Raw genomic sequence first — 15511 nt, forward strand, 5'->3', positions numbered from 1 at the left:
ACTGTTGGCCAAAAAAAGAGTAAGGAATCATTGCTTTCCTTTTGGGTCAAGCCCAGACATCCTAAGCACACTAATGGGGCTGCCTCTGCTTGGAAGCCCACTCAGAGCATGACGTCAAAAAGAAGAGTTAACTTGAGCCTCTTTTGGATATATGCCTAAGATATATGCTGGATCTTGAGGTAGCGCTATTCCTAATTGTCTGAGAAAGCACCAGATTGATTTCCAAAGTGGTTGTACAAGTTTACATTCCCACCAGCAATGGAGGAGGGTTCCCCTTTCTCGACCTCTCCAGCATGTGCTGTCACTTGAGTTTTTTTTAATCTTAGCCATTCTGATGGTATAAGGTGAAATGTCAGGGTCGTTTTGATTTGCATCTCCCTGATGGCTAAGGATGTTGAGCATTTCTTTAAGTGTTTCTCTGTCATTTGATATTCCTCTATTGAGAATTCTCTGTTTAGCTCCATACACCATTTTTTAATTGGATTACTTGATTTGTTGCTGTTTAACTTCCTGAGTTCTTTATATATTCTGGATATTAGCCCTCTGTCAGATATAGGGTTGGTGAAGATCCTTTCCCAATCCATAGGCTGTCATTTTGTTCAGATGACGGTGTCCTTTGCTTTACAGAAGCTTTTCAGTTTCATGAGGTCCCATTTATTGATTGTTGATCTTAGAGCCTGTGCTGTTGGTGTTCTGTTCAGGTCATTGTCTCCTGTGCCAATGAGTTTAAGGCTCTTCCCCACTTTTTCTTCTAACAGGTTTAGTGTGTCTGGTTTTATGTTGAGGTCTTTGATCCACTTGGACTTTAGTTTTGTGCAGGGTGGTAAGTATGGATCTATGGCATTTTTCTACATGTAGACATCCAGTTAGACCAGCACCATTTATTGAAGATGCTGTCTTTTTCCCATTGTATGGTTCTGGCATCTTTGTCAAAGGTCAGGTGTCCGTAAGTGTGTGGGTTTATTTCTGGGTCTTCTATTCGACTCCATTGATGCACCATTCTGTTTCTATGCCAGTAGCATGCAGTTTTTATTACTGTACAGTAATAAAAACTCTATAGTACAGCTTGAGATTAGGGCTGGAGATCCCTCCGGAAGATCTTTTATTGTAGAGGATTGTTTTAGCGATTCTGGGTTTCTTGTTATTCTATACAAGGACATTTGCTCAACCATCCATGTTCATAGCAGCTTTATTCATAATAGCCAGAATCTGGAAACAACCCAGATGTCCCTCAATTGAGGAATGGATACAGAAATTGTGGTACATTTACACAATGGAATACTACTTAGCAATTAAAAACAAGGAAATTAAAAACAATGAAATTTGCAGGCAAATTGTGGGAACTAGAAAAGATCATCCTGAGTGAACTATCCCAGAAGCAGAAAAACACACTTGGTATATACTCACTTATAAGTGGATATTAGACATATAATATAGGATACTCATACTAAAATCTGTACACCTAAAGACGCTAAGCAAGAAGGAGGACCCTGGGTAAGATGCTCAATCTTCATTCAGAAACGCAAATGGGATAGACATCAGAAGGTGAAAATAAGGAACAAGACAGGAGCCTACCACAGAGGGCCTCTGCAAGACTCTACCCAGCAGGGTATTAAAGCAGATGCTGAGACTCACAGCCAAACTTTAGGCAGAGTGCAGGGAATCTTATGAAAGAAGGGGGAGATAGAAAGACCTGGAAGGGTCTGGAGCTCCACCAGGAGAGCAACAGAACCAAAAAATCTGGGCAAAGGGGTCTTTTCTGAGACTGATACTCCAACCAAGAACCATTCATGGAGATAACCTGGACTCTCTGCACAGAGGTAGCCCATGGCAGCTCAGTCTCCAAATGCACTCCCTAATAAGTAGAGCAGCCTGACCAGGTCACAGAGGAAGGACAGTCCTGATGAGACCTGACAGGCTAGGGCCAGATGGAAGGGGAGGAGGTCCTCCACTATCAGTAGACTGGAGAAGAGGCATGGGAAGAGATGAGGGAGGGAGGGCGGGATTGGGAGGGGATGAAGGTAGAGCTACAGCTGGGATACAAAATGAATAAACTGTCACAAATAAAAAATTATATTAAAAAAAAAAAGGAAGAGTTACGTTGAGCTGGCTGTTGTCCTTGATGCTGCCCTTCTTAAGGCTCCAGATTTATTTTTAAGTTTTATCTCCATCTTGAGGCAAAGTACAATCTCCCTAATCTCTGGTCCAGCTTCCATCTGGTGCGTGTATGTCTAGTCTGGATGTGGTTGGTGCCCCCATCCCCAGCAGGCCCTGCTGTTTCCCCCACAGGCTCCGGGTGTCTCCTCAGTGGCTTCCTTTGGGATTTTATCTTGGCCCTCACTTCAGCACACTGACCAGCCACAAAGGCAGAGCAATTTGCACTTGTTGTCTGAGGAAATACAGAAACTAACATCTATCACACACTTCCTGACTGGAATTATCAATTACAATAATCCCTAATGTGGGCAACTAAGGCCCAATAAACTGAAACCTAAAGAGTGACGCAAGTGAGAGGAAGAGCAGGTCACTCAACTCAGATCTCAAAAACAAGAGGGGACGTGGGCTGGAGAGATGGCTCAGAGGTTAAGAGCACTGGCTACTCTTCCAGAGGTCCTGAGTTCAATTCCCAGCAACCACATGGTGGCTCACAAGCATAATGAGATCCGGTGCCCACTGCTGGCGTGTAGCGTGTAGGTGTACATGCAGACCAAACATTGTATTAATAATAAAAAAATAAACCTTAAAAAATGTGTTTAAAAAAAAAAAACCACAAGAAGGGAGGAAAAAAAAACAAATCTCTAATCTGCAAAACTAAAAACAAGTAGATCAGTTTCTTACAAATGAAAAATGTAGGGATGTTTGAAGCCACTGTTCCTCTGACTAGCTGGTAAATTAGGTGTGCAGAATAAAAGCAGACAGAAGGATAAAGGATAATGGATAAAGTGCAGCAGGGCAAAAACCAATTTTGATGGCTGCTGGGAGGAGACACCTGCAGCTGCTGAGTCTAAGTGGAGCTAAGGCTAAAGCTTCCTTCCCACTTTCCTCTCAGTATTCTTCCTAGCTCAAGAGCCTGACGCCAGCTGAAGCCCAGACCTCGTGTCAGAGTCTCCCAGGACCTCTTGCAGAAGTCTGAGCTGGTACCTCTCAAAGAGGGTTGGTTAGAGCCTCAGGTCCACCCTGCTCCCTCCCCCTCCCACCCAACTGAAAAAGAGCTTGCTAACAGTCCTGACTGAATTGCCCAGGACAATGCAAACATTTGCAGACTGCCGATGGCAACAGAGCAGATACACAGCAAGCAAACAGCTCCAGTCAGAGGAAATGATATCCTTGAAAAAGAAGCAAAGATGTCCATGCAAGAGGCAGGAATATCCCTCAGACCCCAAGCCTAACAACAAACGACTTTCTTTTGCCATTCTAGCCACATAACAACTCTTGCTATAACGCAGGCAGTCCACGCTCTCCCCAGCTGAGGGGCATGGCCTCTACAGTCTAGCTGGGAAAGCAGTTATCTCGGGCAACCATAATCACCAGCTGAGGACTGCTTACAAACACGTGACCCGGCCACACCTGGAGACTGGCTCATTTTCACTGCTGTGCCTCAAGTGATTCTAATGTGTTTTCTGAGCTAGGCGTTCCCCTCCGGGCCTCACAGGTCAGTAGACTTGCCAGCTGCTCAGCAGAAGATCACAGTAAAAGAAAACTTGAGAGTCTCAGCTTTTGAAATATTCTTTCTCAGGTTTGAAATATTCTTTTCCTCTCCACCCAAGTCTTTTGTTTCCCATAACCTATGAGGTTGATAAACACAAAGAGACGGTTGACTTGCATAGAAAACAGGAAATAGTGCATTATAATGCAAGCTAGGTAGAAAAGGAACCAGGATGTGTGAAAGATATTATCTAGACATTGGTCTAGAGAATAAAATGTTAGCAACCAAAAACAACCCAATAAGGTCTTGTTTTAAAAGCACAGGACTCCGATTCTCTTTGTATTTATGAAGTTTAAGGTTACATAGCCAGAGGGTAGGGATGGGTCACTGAATTTGGACCACTGGATAGGATGGAGTAAAAAACAAAAACAAAAACAAAAAACAGATCAGCACAACCAAGGATATGCAGAGAGGCAAGGCAAAGAGTAGGCTTAAAAGGCTTTGCTCACAGCTGCATTACCCATAATACTGTAGGTGCAAAGGGAGCTCAGCCCCACTGTTTTATATATGTGTGTGTGTGTGTGTGTGTGTGTAATGTTTTTGTAGGTATGTGTGCATAGACACGTGGGGTGTGTGTGTGTGTTTGTGTGTGTAAAGGTAGGACTGGTACTACTATTCTTTCTCAAGTTATTTCAATGTGCAGCAAAACTGGGGACACCCTTCCCTAAACCAGCATTAGGACTAAGAAAAATGCACAGAAACCAGGTGTGTGGCACACTGCACTTGGGAGGCAGAAGCAGGCAGATCTCTGTTCGTGCAAGGCCAACCTGGTCTACAGAGCGAGTTCCAGGACAGCCAAGGCTACATAATAAAACCCTGTATCAAAAAACCAAACAAACAAACAAAACAAACAACAACAACAACTAACCAACTGCCCCCACCCTCCAAAAAAAGAAAGAATAAAAAAATAAAGAGGAATTTTTTTGGGAAGGCAGCTATGCTCACCATTATACCACCAACGCTGCACCACAGAGGATTTTTTTAAAAAAATCATTGTTTATAGTATTACTTCTACAGAATTTCTTGCTTTAAGTTTTATAGAATGTTACCGACACTGAATATCAAGTTTGGTTAAAGTAAAATAAATAAATAACATGAAGCAAATATGAAAGAGAACAGATTCCCCCAAAATGATTTGTTGGGCTTGCAAGCTGCTTGGTCACCAGGTTGCAGAAAATAGCCAGTGTAGAGTGTGCCTCTAAAAAAAATAAATAAATAAAAAAAAAGAACTTCCCAGGAGGTTCCCTCCTGGGTAAATAATCCAAATTAAGTGTCACTTGCTCAACTGAAACACAAGTTCTGAAAACATGCCTGGCAGAGGCAAAGCAGAGGCCACGCCCCGTGTGATGATGCTATCAGAGGAAAGGTCGGAACAGACCAGTCAAACAGGCAGGAAGGAGGTCAGAGGTGGCCGGAATTGGGGCAGGAAAGCATCAGTGTGAGGGAATTCTTTAGGGGGTGTTATGAAGTGTTCTGGATCTTGATAGAGGCGATGAATACAATGCCAAGAATGTGCTGATTGACACAGAATTTTAACAAGGTTTGGCTATATTTTAAAAACAACATAAAATAAAGACCTTTACAAACAAAAAACAAAAACCATGAGCTGGGCCTGCTGATTCAGGCTGATCGCTGAGTCCAAGGCCAGCCATGCCTACACAGAGCAACTCTGTCTCCAAAATGCCAAAAACATACAAACAAAAAGAATACTATGCTAAAACAACCAAAAAAGAATGCCAATAAAATGCATCAAGTCCAACAAACTACAGAAATGAATGATTCAGAGTGACACAGAAGGTTGTCCTAGAGATTAGAGGGCAGCCTAGGCTACATGAGGCTCTGCCCACAGATAGATAGATAGATAGATAGATAGATAGATAGATAGATAGATAGAATAAAGCAAAAAATTTACATTCCCTTCATTGGCACAAATCCAAAGGGCTAATGAGACTATTTGACAAAGCCAAAAAGCAAGAAATATTCTTATCTAATGTGAGTGTAACTTGGCCAACACTCTTCTCCCCCCACCCCCTTGACACAGTGGTGTAGCCCTGTCTGACCTGAAACTTGCTGTGTAGATCAGGCTGGCCTCAAACTCAGAGCTCTGCTGGCATTAAAGCCACGTGCCATCACAGCCAGCTCCCCAAACACTCTTTAGGATTTAGCATTGTCATCTCATAAAACTTACGGTAAGTTTGGAAAATTCCATTATTGGTTCTATAGGGAATGTTCAAAGAAGCAATCAATTATCATGATTTAGTGACAAAAAATTTAAAACAATCTCAATTTTAATAATAGGAAAATAAGTTATGTATGAGCATGCAAAAGAAAGCTACATTTCCTAAATAATCAGAATAGTCCACCTCTGAAATCTGTGGGATCTAGAGCAAAGCTGTAATTGAAGGCCCATGTGAAATGCCTATATATTTAACAGTACTAAGAAGTCAAGCTAAGAGTCTGTCGTGTTCTTTCCAACTATTATGACAAATATAGGTCCACAATGACCAGGATAGCCAGCTCTGAACCTAGAATTTCCCAGCTGCTTGGTCTCAGTGTGGAAGGTCACAGGCCTGTTCCCAGCTCTAGTGCACGTTTCTTCCTGCCTTGGTTTCACCCTACACCTACAGAACTGACAACCTGAGGTCGTGGATGTATCAGATTGTATAAGCCACTACCTTCCACACACAGAAAGACTTCAGGAAGCATAGATAGACTCTAGAAATATGACTTGAGAACTTTATGGGCCCAAGAACCCCAAGTATGGTACAGGCTTGGGGAAGGGATGGTACAGGTTTGAGGTGGGCATAATTCCTTGCTATTATATAGTCTTTTAAAAGAGGATATAGAAACAACTTGGCAGAAACCAGAACCAAGACCCATAAAACTCAAGGCAACAGGAGAAGAGAAAATAAGAGCAGGTGAAGCATCATGTTGAGCAAACAAGAGTAAATGAAGCCCGACGAGCCATCATTTGGGGTCCCCAAGAGGCTGATTTGAAGACATCCTGTTAGATTCCCCTATATAAAAGGTGCAGCATTTGCATGCAGCCAAAGCATTCCTGTCCATGTACCACCCTGAGATTCTTAGAATATAATGTGCTATGTAAATATGTGTTATGCTGGATTGCTTAGAGAATAGTGATCAGTACAGACCCAAGCTTTTCTGCCCTGCATATTTTCCATCAGCAGTTGGTTGAACCCACAAATGTGGAGCTTACAAATAACCTAACACTGATATCACCTATTGGTTTGTAGATCTGAAAACAGGCAAAAGAATGGGACTAAAGGATGAAAACAAATATGCTGAGGCCTCTCAGGGCTCTTCATTTTGTAAGAAATAGGCAAAAACTAAAAAACAGTTTCTCTGTGTAGCCTTGGCTTTTGTAGACTACACTGGCCTCAAACTCACAGAGATTCACCTGCCTCTGCCTCCCTGAGTGCTGGGATTAAAGGTGTGCACCACCATGCCTGGCTCTATATCCCTTTTAAAAGTTCGTATTTATTATTGTGTGTGCACTAGTGTGACGTGTATGGGGGCACATGCATGCCAAAGTGTGTGTATAGACACCAGAGGAGAACTTTGTGGATTTGATTTCTTTTTTTTCTTTCTTTCTTCAATCTTTCTGCGGACTTTGGGAATTGAACTCTGGTCATCAGGTCTGCAAGGCAAGCACTTCTGCCTCATGAGACACTGCACGGGGTGGGAGGGTCACCTACACTAAGTTTCAGCACTGAATACCACAAAAACAGGAAGCAGCCCAGAGAAAACCCCCACAGTGACAAAAAGTGTAGTAACAGATGGCCTTGAGACAGGCTGCTCCAACCAGCTCAACAACAGTCAGGTCTGCAAGGGGAATAACTCGAGTTAATGAAAGACCTCACTTCATATAGCTAGACAATGGAGTCATGCATGTAAGATTGACCTGTCACCTCTGCCGGCTACAAGCTATGGTGGCCTTCGGTAAAAACATAACGTCCTCCATGTTTGTTTCATCTGATTAAGAGAAGTTTATTTTATTTACTTATTTTAATTTAATCTATGAGTAATTTGCCTACGTGTATGTATGTGAAGCCATGCATTCCTGGTGCCTGTGGCGGCCAGAAGAGGGTGTCAGATCCTACAAAACTGGAGTTACAGATAGCTTTGAGCTGCCACGTGGCTGCTGGAAACAAAACCCAATAAGAACAGGCCGTGCTTTTAACTGCTGAGCCACCTCTCCAGCATCAAGACGTGATGGTATATGCCTCAGGAGGCTGAAGCAGGGGGATTTTCTTAAGTTTGGGGCAAGTTTGCACTACCTAGCAAGGCTTTGTCTCACAAAACCAAAAGAAAAAAAGAAAAGAACCAAGCCCACATAAGCGTGTTGGTCTCCACATGTGCTCTCTGGCATACATGTAATCCCCTACACGCATTGTACACCTAGGCGCACACACACAACAACAATAATGTTAAAATGTTTTTTAAAAGGGAAGGACTTGTATTCATTCTCAGAAGCTACGGTGCAGACTAACCTAGCTGTCATCTCTACTGGGCTGATGGCATAGTTAGTGTCTGTATTACACCTGGGACTTGAATTTCAGGTTTGGAAATATATCATGTCAGCAAAGCAAACAGAAATTTCCTAACTTGAGTGCCCAAACAAGTATACACAAGTAAACCCAGGAACGCCTTTTTGTCAACTAAAATGTATAGCCTGAAGCATGACAAAAAGAAAGACGGGAACACCGAGACAGGAGAATTTCTATGTATAAATTAAGAAAAAGTACTACAGAGGAAGTATTGAAGACCAGCAAAAATACACGTTGCACCACATCATGCAAATACAGTCTATCATTGCGGGTATTAATTAGTTGACTGACCCTATTAGCCAGTGATCCAAGAGAAAGCTATTAATACATAACAACATTTAAAAGACGAAATTTTGTAAGAGCTGTTAAAGGGAAAATACTATAAAACACATGTGATTTAAAAAAAAAAAAGTTTCCTAGACTTCGGGACAGTCTAGGGCTGGAGAGATGGCCCGGGAGTTGGGAGCACTGGCTGCTTGCTCTTGAGAGGGCCGGGTTCTATTCCCAGCACTAATGAGTGATTCACAGCTGTCTGCGGCTACAGTTCTGGGGGTCTGCTTCTTTCTCCCACCCTCCAAGGATAGCAGGCATGAGAAGGTGGTACACATGCAGGCAGAACACCACACACATAGGAGAACAAACACACTCCAGCCAGGTGAGGTGGTGCCTGAGGTAGGCGGATCTTCGTCAGTTTGAGGGAAGGCCAGCTATCCAGAGCTACCCAGTGAGACCAAAAAAGAAAGAAAGAAAAACAAAACAAAAAAGAAACCTCACCACCCTGCCCAATGCCACCCAAAAAATAACGACTTTTCTGGAGTGTCTATCCAAACTTAAACCACCAAAATAAGCCCTCTATTATGTATGATCTTTCAAAATATGTGGGGTTTTTGTAAAGTTAAAATGGCTGTTTCAAACCAGACAGAAGTAGTAATAATAACAAAATTCATAAAGCTAAAAATTCTACACATGTGTGCTACAAACTGAAATGACATTCCAAAAAACATGTTGGATAAACATGTTGGATACACATCAAAGTAATTATGGAGCATGTCTATATGGGTGTTTTATGCTGAAAATACAAGTTAGACTACTAAGGCAATCAGAAGAATTTGAATACTAAATTAATTGATAAAGTGAACTTTTGGGGGGGGGGCTGAGGATGTAGTTGCACTGGTAAAGTGCTTCCTAGCTAGCATACACGAGGTCCTGGGTTCCATCTGTAGCACTCCATATTCCTGTTATGGTTGTACCAAGCATGTAATCCCGGCACTTATGTGGAGATTGGAGGTTCAAAAACTTCAAGGTCATACCTAGCCTGACAGGAGTTCTAAACTATGGCAAGACCCTCTCTCAAGGGAGGGGAGAACAACAGAGAAAGATATTTCTAAAAACGTGATCTTTGTATAGTGCAAATACTAATAAAATATAGTCCTTAACTGTTCGAGATACTGAATGTGTATCCAATAAATAATCATACATCATTTGCTTTAACAGAAAACACTGGAGTCAGGGACGAAGATGGAGAATAGGTAACACAGGACAGGCCACTTAGTTGGCGGTTGGTCTAGTGCTATGTATTCTAATGCTAAATACTGACACACGCCCCTCCAACATCTGCTTTTTATCCAGGCCAGCACATTCTCACGTACACCAAGCAATGTTGCACCAGACCAACCCCCAACACCAAAAAGTTAAAATGTAAAACTGCCAAATCAAAATGATGGGTACCTGGAGACTCAGCAGTCTCCCCTCTCCACTTTTTAATATGCTGAGAACTGTAGAAAAACACTGAAACTTTTAAAACTAAAAGCCAGCACTTACTAAAGAAATTCTCAGAACAGGCAACAGAAAAAAGAATCACAGAGCATTCTAACCTGTTGCTGCTCAGCACAGTGCTAGAATGTTCCTTCTCCACTTCTACCCACTTCCCTTCCTTCAGACTCGGCGATTTCTTCAGTTACAAGCAACGTAGACCGCTTCTTTTAAACCTAACTTCCTGTGTCACTCAGGCTTTCACACTGTTGCATCATAACATTAAATATTTAAGTAAAGGGGCACACACGCATTTCTTCAAATACTTAATGAGCTAAGTGAGTTCTTGTTCCAAACAGATAAAATACCACTTCGTCCATTTAAAATGCTCCTCCTTTGTATGTTTTGATACACACATCCTGGAGGTGCGTGGCGAGTTTTTCTGCTAGTAAATAGATGATTAAAAAAAAAAAAGTTTAATGATCACTGTTTCCAAAACATGCCCAGAAAAATATAAATGAGCAGAAATATGGGCCTGGCAGCACAGACCTGTAATCTCAGTCACTTGGGAGTGACAGTAGGAACGCAACCACGTTCAAGGGCTATGGATTGTCTTCGAAGGCAGCCTGGGTAAACTGGTGAGGCTCTGGCTCAAAAAGATTTTTAAAGACTCCAGTTGAGGGGATGGGGTGCTTGCCTGGCACGTAGGAGGCCCTCTTACCAGTCTTAAGTACCACCACCACAACCATAAAAAAAAAAAAAAAAAAAAAAAAAAAAAAAAAAAAAGGGCCAGTAGGAACAGAGGCAGCTGTTGCCTTTGGAGTTAAAGTACTGTGCAACCTGAACGAGTGGGTCACAAGAAGGGGTGGGTCACTGTGCCACTACGCAGACTTAGGGAAGGAGGCTGAGAGATCACTACATCTTTGGTAATCTGGCCGGTCGGCACAACCTGTCGCCAGACTTCTAGGAGACAGAGGGGGCTTAGGAAGTCTAGGAGTGAAGAGCTGCAGCGGGCCCAAGGGTCGGTGCATCGGAGCCGCGGAGACACCGGAGAGTGCGCAGCAAGGCCAGGATTCTGGGGCAATCACAACGCGCTGGGTACCAGGGTAGCGAGGAGGGAACGATCTGCGTGCAACTTCTCCAAATTCTGGTTGACCCAAAAGTACTTTAATTAGGATTCTGGCGGGCGATGGAAAGGGTAGAGACGCAGCCTACTCTCTGACTCTCTACAATATCGCTTTGGCCAGTGGCTTTCAACCTGGGGGTCGAACGACCTTTTTACAGGGGTCGCCTAAGACCATCGGAAAACACAGATATTTGCATTACGCTTCCTAACAGTAGCAAAGTTACAGTTATAAAGCAGTAACGAAAATAATTTTATGGTTGGGGCCACCACAACCTGAGGAATTAAAGAGTCGCAGCATCAGGAAGAGAGAGAGAGTTTGTAGGGGAGCGCGCGACATCCACTCGGCCCCCCCGGCCTCCCCCTTCCATCCCCCCAGGAAGCAGCCGGGGCTGGGCAGGGAGAGAACTTTGCCTGTCCCCGGCTCACTAACCTCTGGGACTGTGCATAGTGGCATCGGCCCAGCAGGTTGAGCTTGCAGAGGTGCAGGCTGTCGCAGGGGCTCTGGCAGTACTTGCGACGGCAGACGCGGGCTCTTGTGGTGGCCACCACCGACCGAGTGATCCCGGCCTGGCCTCCGGTCTCCAAGAGCACGAAGCGGTCGGGCCCCGCCGTCTCCAGCAGCTCCCAGAGTTGCGCCTCAGGGAGGCTGATCTCCTCCAGCAGCTCCCCCAGGGTCATGCGGCCCCCGTGGGCGCACAGGATCTTGGTGATGAAACAGCACACTCCGGGGTCGGCCATGGCGCGCTATGGCTGCCGCTGCTCTGGTCGCCGCGCGGGACTCTGCTCCACCGAGAATCGAAACTTACGGGCGGCCCGAGGGGCGGACGCGGGCGGTGCCGCTTGCAGAGAAGAACGGTTTCGCTTTCCAACTCAGGCAGTGGCGTCACGAGGCTCGACCTCACCCGGGGCCCTGGGGTCAGAATTCAAGTCGGCGCCGCGGGAGAGCGAACCGGGAGAGAGCGACGCCACGCCGGCAGGTCGGCGGCGCCCCTCGCTCCAGGCTCGACGGGAGACTCCCCGAGCGCCGCACCGCGGGGCCGCCACCGCGAGGGGAGGAAGGACGGGGTTCTGGAGGCTCGGGCGGAGTTTTGATAAGCCGAGGCGAGTGACGCACTCCGGGGGGCCCGCAGGAGGCGGCCTCGAGTCCGCCCCACCCAGCCGCGGACAGAGCTGACCCTAGTGAGCGCTTCCTGCAAGCGGGCGCTCTGCTGGGTGTCGTCCATCCTCGCCACCGCTCCAGGACTGGATACTATTGCAACTCCGCGCTTGAGGAAATAACTTGAACGAAGAAAACAGGTGGATCTCGGAAGACCGAGGTTCTCAAGGGCCTGTTTCCGGGCCTGATCGCACTGCGCCAGGTCTAGCACTGCGATTTCTACGCACCGCCGAGCCTCTCTTAGAGGGCGGTGATTCTTTTTCTCCAGGTTTCATTGCCTTCTCCAGTCCTGTTTGACTCTTTCTGGCCAATTTTGTTGCCCTAAACCAATTGCTTAGAATATCCCCAAATTTCCTCCTCCCCCACTTGGCATGAAGATGATTTTTAAGGTAAACTCTCTGAGATACCGTAGAGGCAGAAAGAACTATTAACTACATTTTCCGCTGAGGAAAGCAAGGCTAACGAAATTAAAGAGCCACCCATGTCCCCAGGGAGCTTCCAGAAGATTCAGCTGCTCCGGGCCATTAGCACACAAAAGTTCAACGTAGCCTTCCAGATTCTCATTGAAATAAATTAAAAAAAAAAAAAAAAACAACAACACAAAAAACCTGTCTGCCCTTCCGACCCCTTCCCTAGTTAAATTGAGACTTAAAACTTGAGGGGAGGAGGCATGAGGGTGGTACTGGAAGGAGAGGAAGGAGGGGCCGACGATCAGGCTAAAAAGTGAGTAAATGAAAGAAAAGAAAGAAAGAGAGAGAGAAAGAGAAAAGTACAGAATTATAGGGAAAGAAACCACCAGACATTGCTGCATTCGTGGCTAAGGGGAAAAAAAAGAGAGAGAGAGGGGAAAAAAACCCTCTAGGACAAATGTCTTTTCTTTGATTCATCTATATTCTCAGCTAATTTGCAGCCCCCCAAACACGAGACACAAATTAGGAAAGGGAAAGGGCTTTCCTTTTAGCACTCCAAAATAAAATAGGATAGGATCACTTATCAGATAGGACATAAACCTTTCTTTAAAATCTGCAGACATGGTGCAGGGGTGAAAATGTGAGCCATGTAAGGCATGGGTGCCTGCACACACGCACACACACGATCACATACGCAAACATACAAACACACAGTGCACACACACATGCTCACACTCACTAAAATAATATTGAAAGATTGGCATGGTGATTTCATGTCTGTAAAATCAACACTTGGGAGACTGAGGAAGGGGGATTATAGGCCAGGAAGATGATTCAGCAGGTAAGGCACCCGCTGCTAAAACATAGGACTCAAATTTGACCCCTAGAACCTCCCCACTTGCTGAAAGAGCTTACTCCTGCAAGTTGCCCTCTGACCTCCACCACATTCTCAATCTCTGTCAATAAATATAATTTAAAATTTAAAAACAAATTAATAAGAAATTAAATTCTTCAGAAACTTGGGTTAGAATCATTCTGGGTGTGGTGTGGTAATTCACAAACCCACTGAGAAGAGTTCTTTGGTGTGAAAAGTAGCCTCATCTGGCTACTGGTTGCCTCTTGCTTCTTGGTTCTGTAGTTGTCTTTTAATCCACTTGGCCTTATTTATTGTCTGACAGGTTTCCAGAGACCTGTTCTTATCAAATCAAGTAAAATCAGAATGCTTATTGACTGTCATCTGTGTGCTTCTTACAGGGGTGACTCTGAAGACAGAAATCAAAGCAACAGTCCCTGCTCTCAGAGGGCGTGTGCATTGTAAATGGAACTTCTCTCCAGCTAGAAGAATAAGAGCAGTCCTAAGAAGGATCCAGAACTAGTCAAGTCACTCCTATAAATGGATTAGGGACTGGGCAAAGGGAATACAAGAAATAGTAAATATGAGTCTTTTCTATTAAATACTATAAACTTTTATTTAGGACAAGGAATTAAAACATTTTTATCACCCCCATATTTTTAAGAAAGACTTTCATGTGAATATTAAACAACACCCAACCAGTAAAACCTTTATTTGCACAACGGCACTGCTGCATTCTGGGAACCTGAGTGACTGAAGTGGATGACAACCCCTTTCTCCTTTCCTTCCAATTAAATAAGACCATAAGGTAGGACCTAGCTAGCATGGGAGATGAGGGAGACAGGAGGACTTCAGTCACCACCTACCTGAGTTAGAATAAAACCCAGTAGCTAGGCTACTGGCACACACCTTTAATCCCAGCACTCAGGAGACAAAGGAAGCAGATCTCTGAGTTCAAGTCCAGCCCAGCCTCATGCAAAAAAAGTCCCAGGAAGCCAAGAATATATAGACTCTGTCTCAAAAGAAGGAGGAGAAAGAGGAGGAGGAGGAAAGCCAGGCAGTGGGGGGCACACGTGTTTAATCCCAGCACTTGGCACTTGGGAGGCAGAGGCAGGTGAATCTCTCTGAGTTTAAGGCCATCCTGGTTTAGAGTGAGTTTCAGGACAGACAAGGTTACACAGAGAAACCCTGTCTTGAAAAACCAAAAGAAGAAGGGGAGAAGGAGGAGGAGGAAGAAGAAGGGAAGAGCCAAGTGAGCCTCCTACCTCTGTGTGCTCTCGCTTCTGAGGACACCCTCTTTATCAAGAGTAAAGTTTGCCTTGCAGAGACCCTTCAGCTAGAGTAGTGTTCTCCTTCTTTGAGATCCCTAAATATTTTCCTAACAGGAACATGCTTAACAAATGTAGAGTAAGGAGTGTTACTGACTCAGCCTTTCGCTCTTAAAAGTAACCAATCCCAGTAATGATTACCTAAAACCATGGGGCTAGAGAGCTAGCACAGCAGTTAAGAAAATTTGTTGCTCTTGCAGAGGGTCTTGGTTTAGTTCCCAGTACCTTAAGTACCTTACAGTGGCTCCAACCACGCCACATGGTGGTCTGACCTCCACAAGCAACACAACAAACACATATAAAAATGAAAAATAAATTAAAAAAAAAGATGACTTCCAGTTCCCACCATAAGATCTGTAAGAGACTACACTATGTAGGCATGAAATACTCCCCCAGGGAACCTTCCATCTCTCTGGAAAGCCCTGCTCATTGTTTCTAAATGAAACTTTTCTGCTCACTTCTTACCCGAATTTCCTTATTCTTCTTGGGCATAAGACAATAAACTTAGAAGCCCCTGGGTGGCTTTGGTGACCACTTATTTTCCAGACACCCTAACCTCCACACCCACAATGTTAATCCACCTACAGCAAAGAAAGCGCCAGCACCCTCGGT

At 44.5% G+C, this 15511-nt stretch overlaps 1 protein-coding gene across 1 annotated transcript in view; it reads right to left on the reverse strand.

Moving 5' to 3' along the window:
- The window catches only part of Zc3hav1 (zinc finger CCCH-type containing, antiviral 1), a 46520-nt gene extending 34324 nt beyond the window's left edge, over positions 1-12196 (reverse strand). Inside the window, exon 1 of the mRNA XM_021635114.2 lies at positions 11583-12196. Coding sequence (XP_021490789.1) covers positions 11583-11890 — 308 coding nt within the window. The 5' untranslated portion in view covers positions 11891-12196. The remainder of the gene's footprint in view (positions 1-11582) is intronic.
- Between the last annotated feature and the right edge of the window lie 3315 nt (positions 12197-15511).

This window comes from Meriones unguiculatus, chromosome 3, assembly GCF_030254825.1.
Source record: "Meriones unguiculatus strain TT.TT164.6M chromosome 3, Bangor_MerUng_6.1, whole genome shotgun sequence".
Lineage (NCBI taxonomy): Eukaryota > Metazoa > Chordata > Mammalia > Rodentia > Muridae > Meriones > Meriones unguiculatus.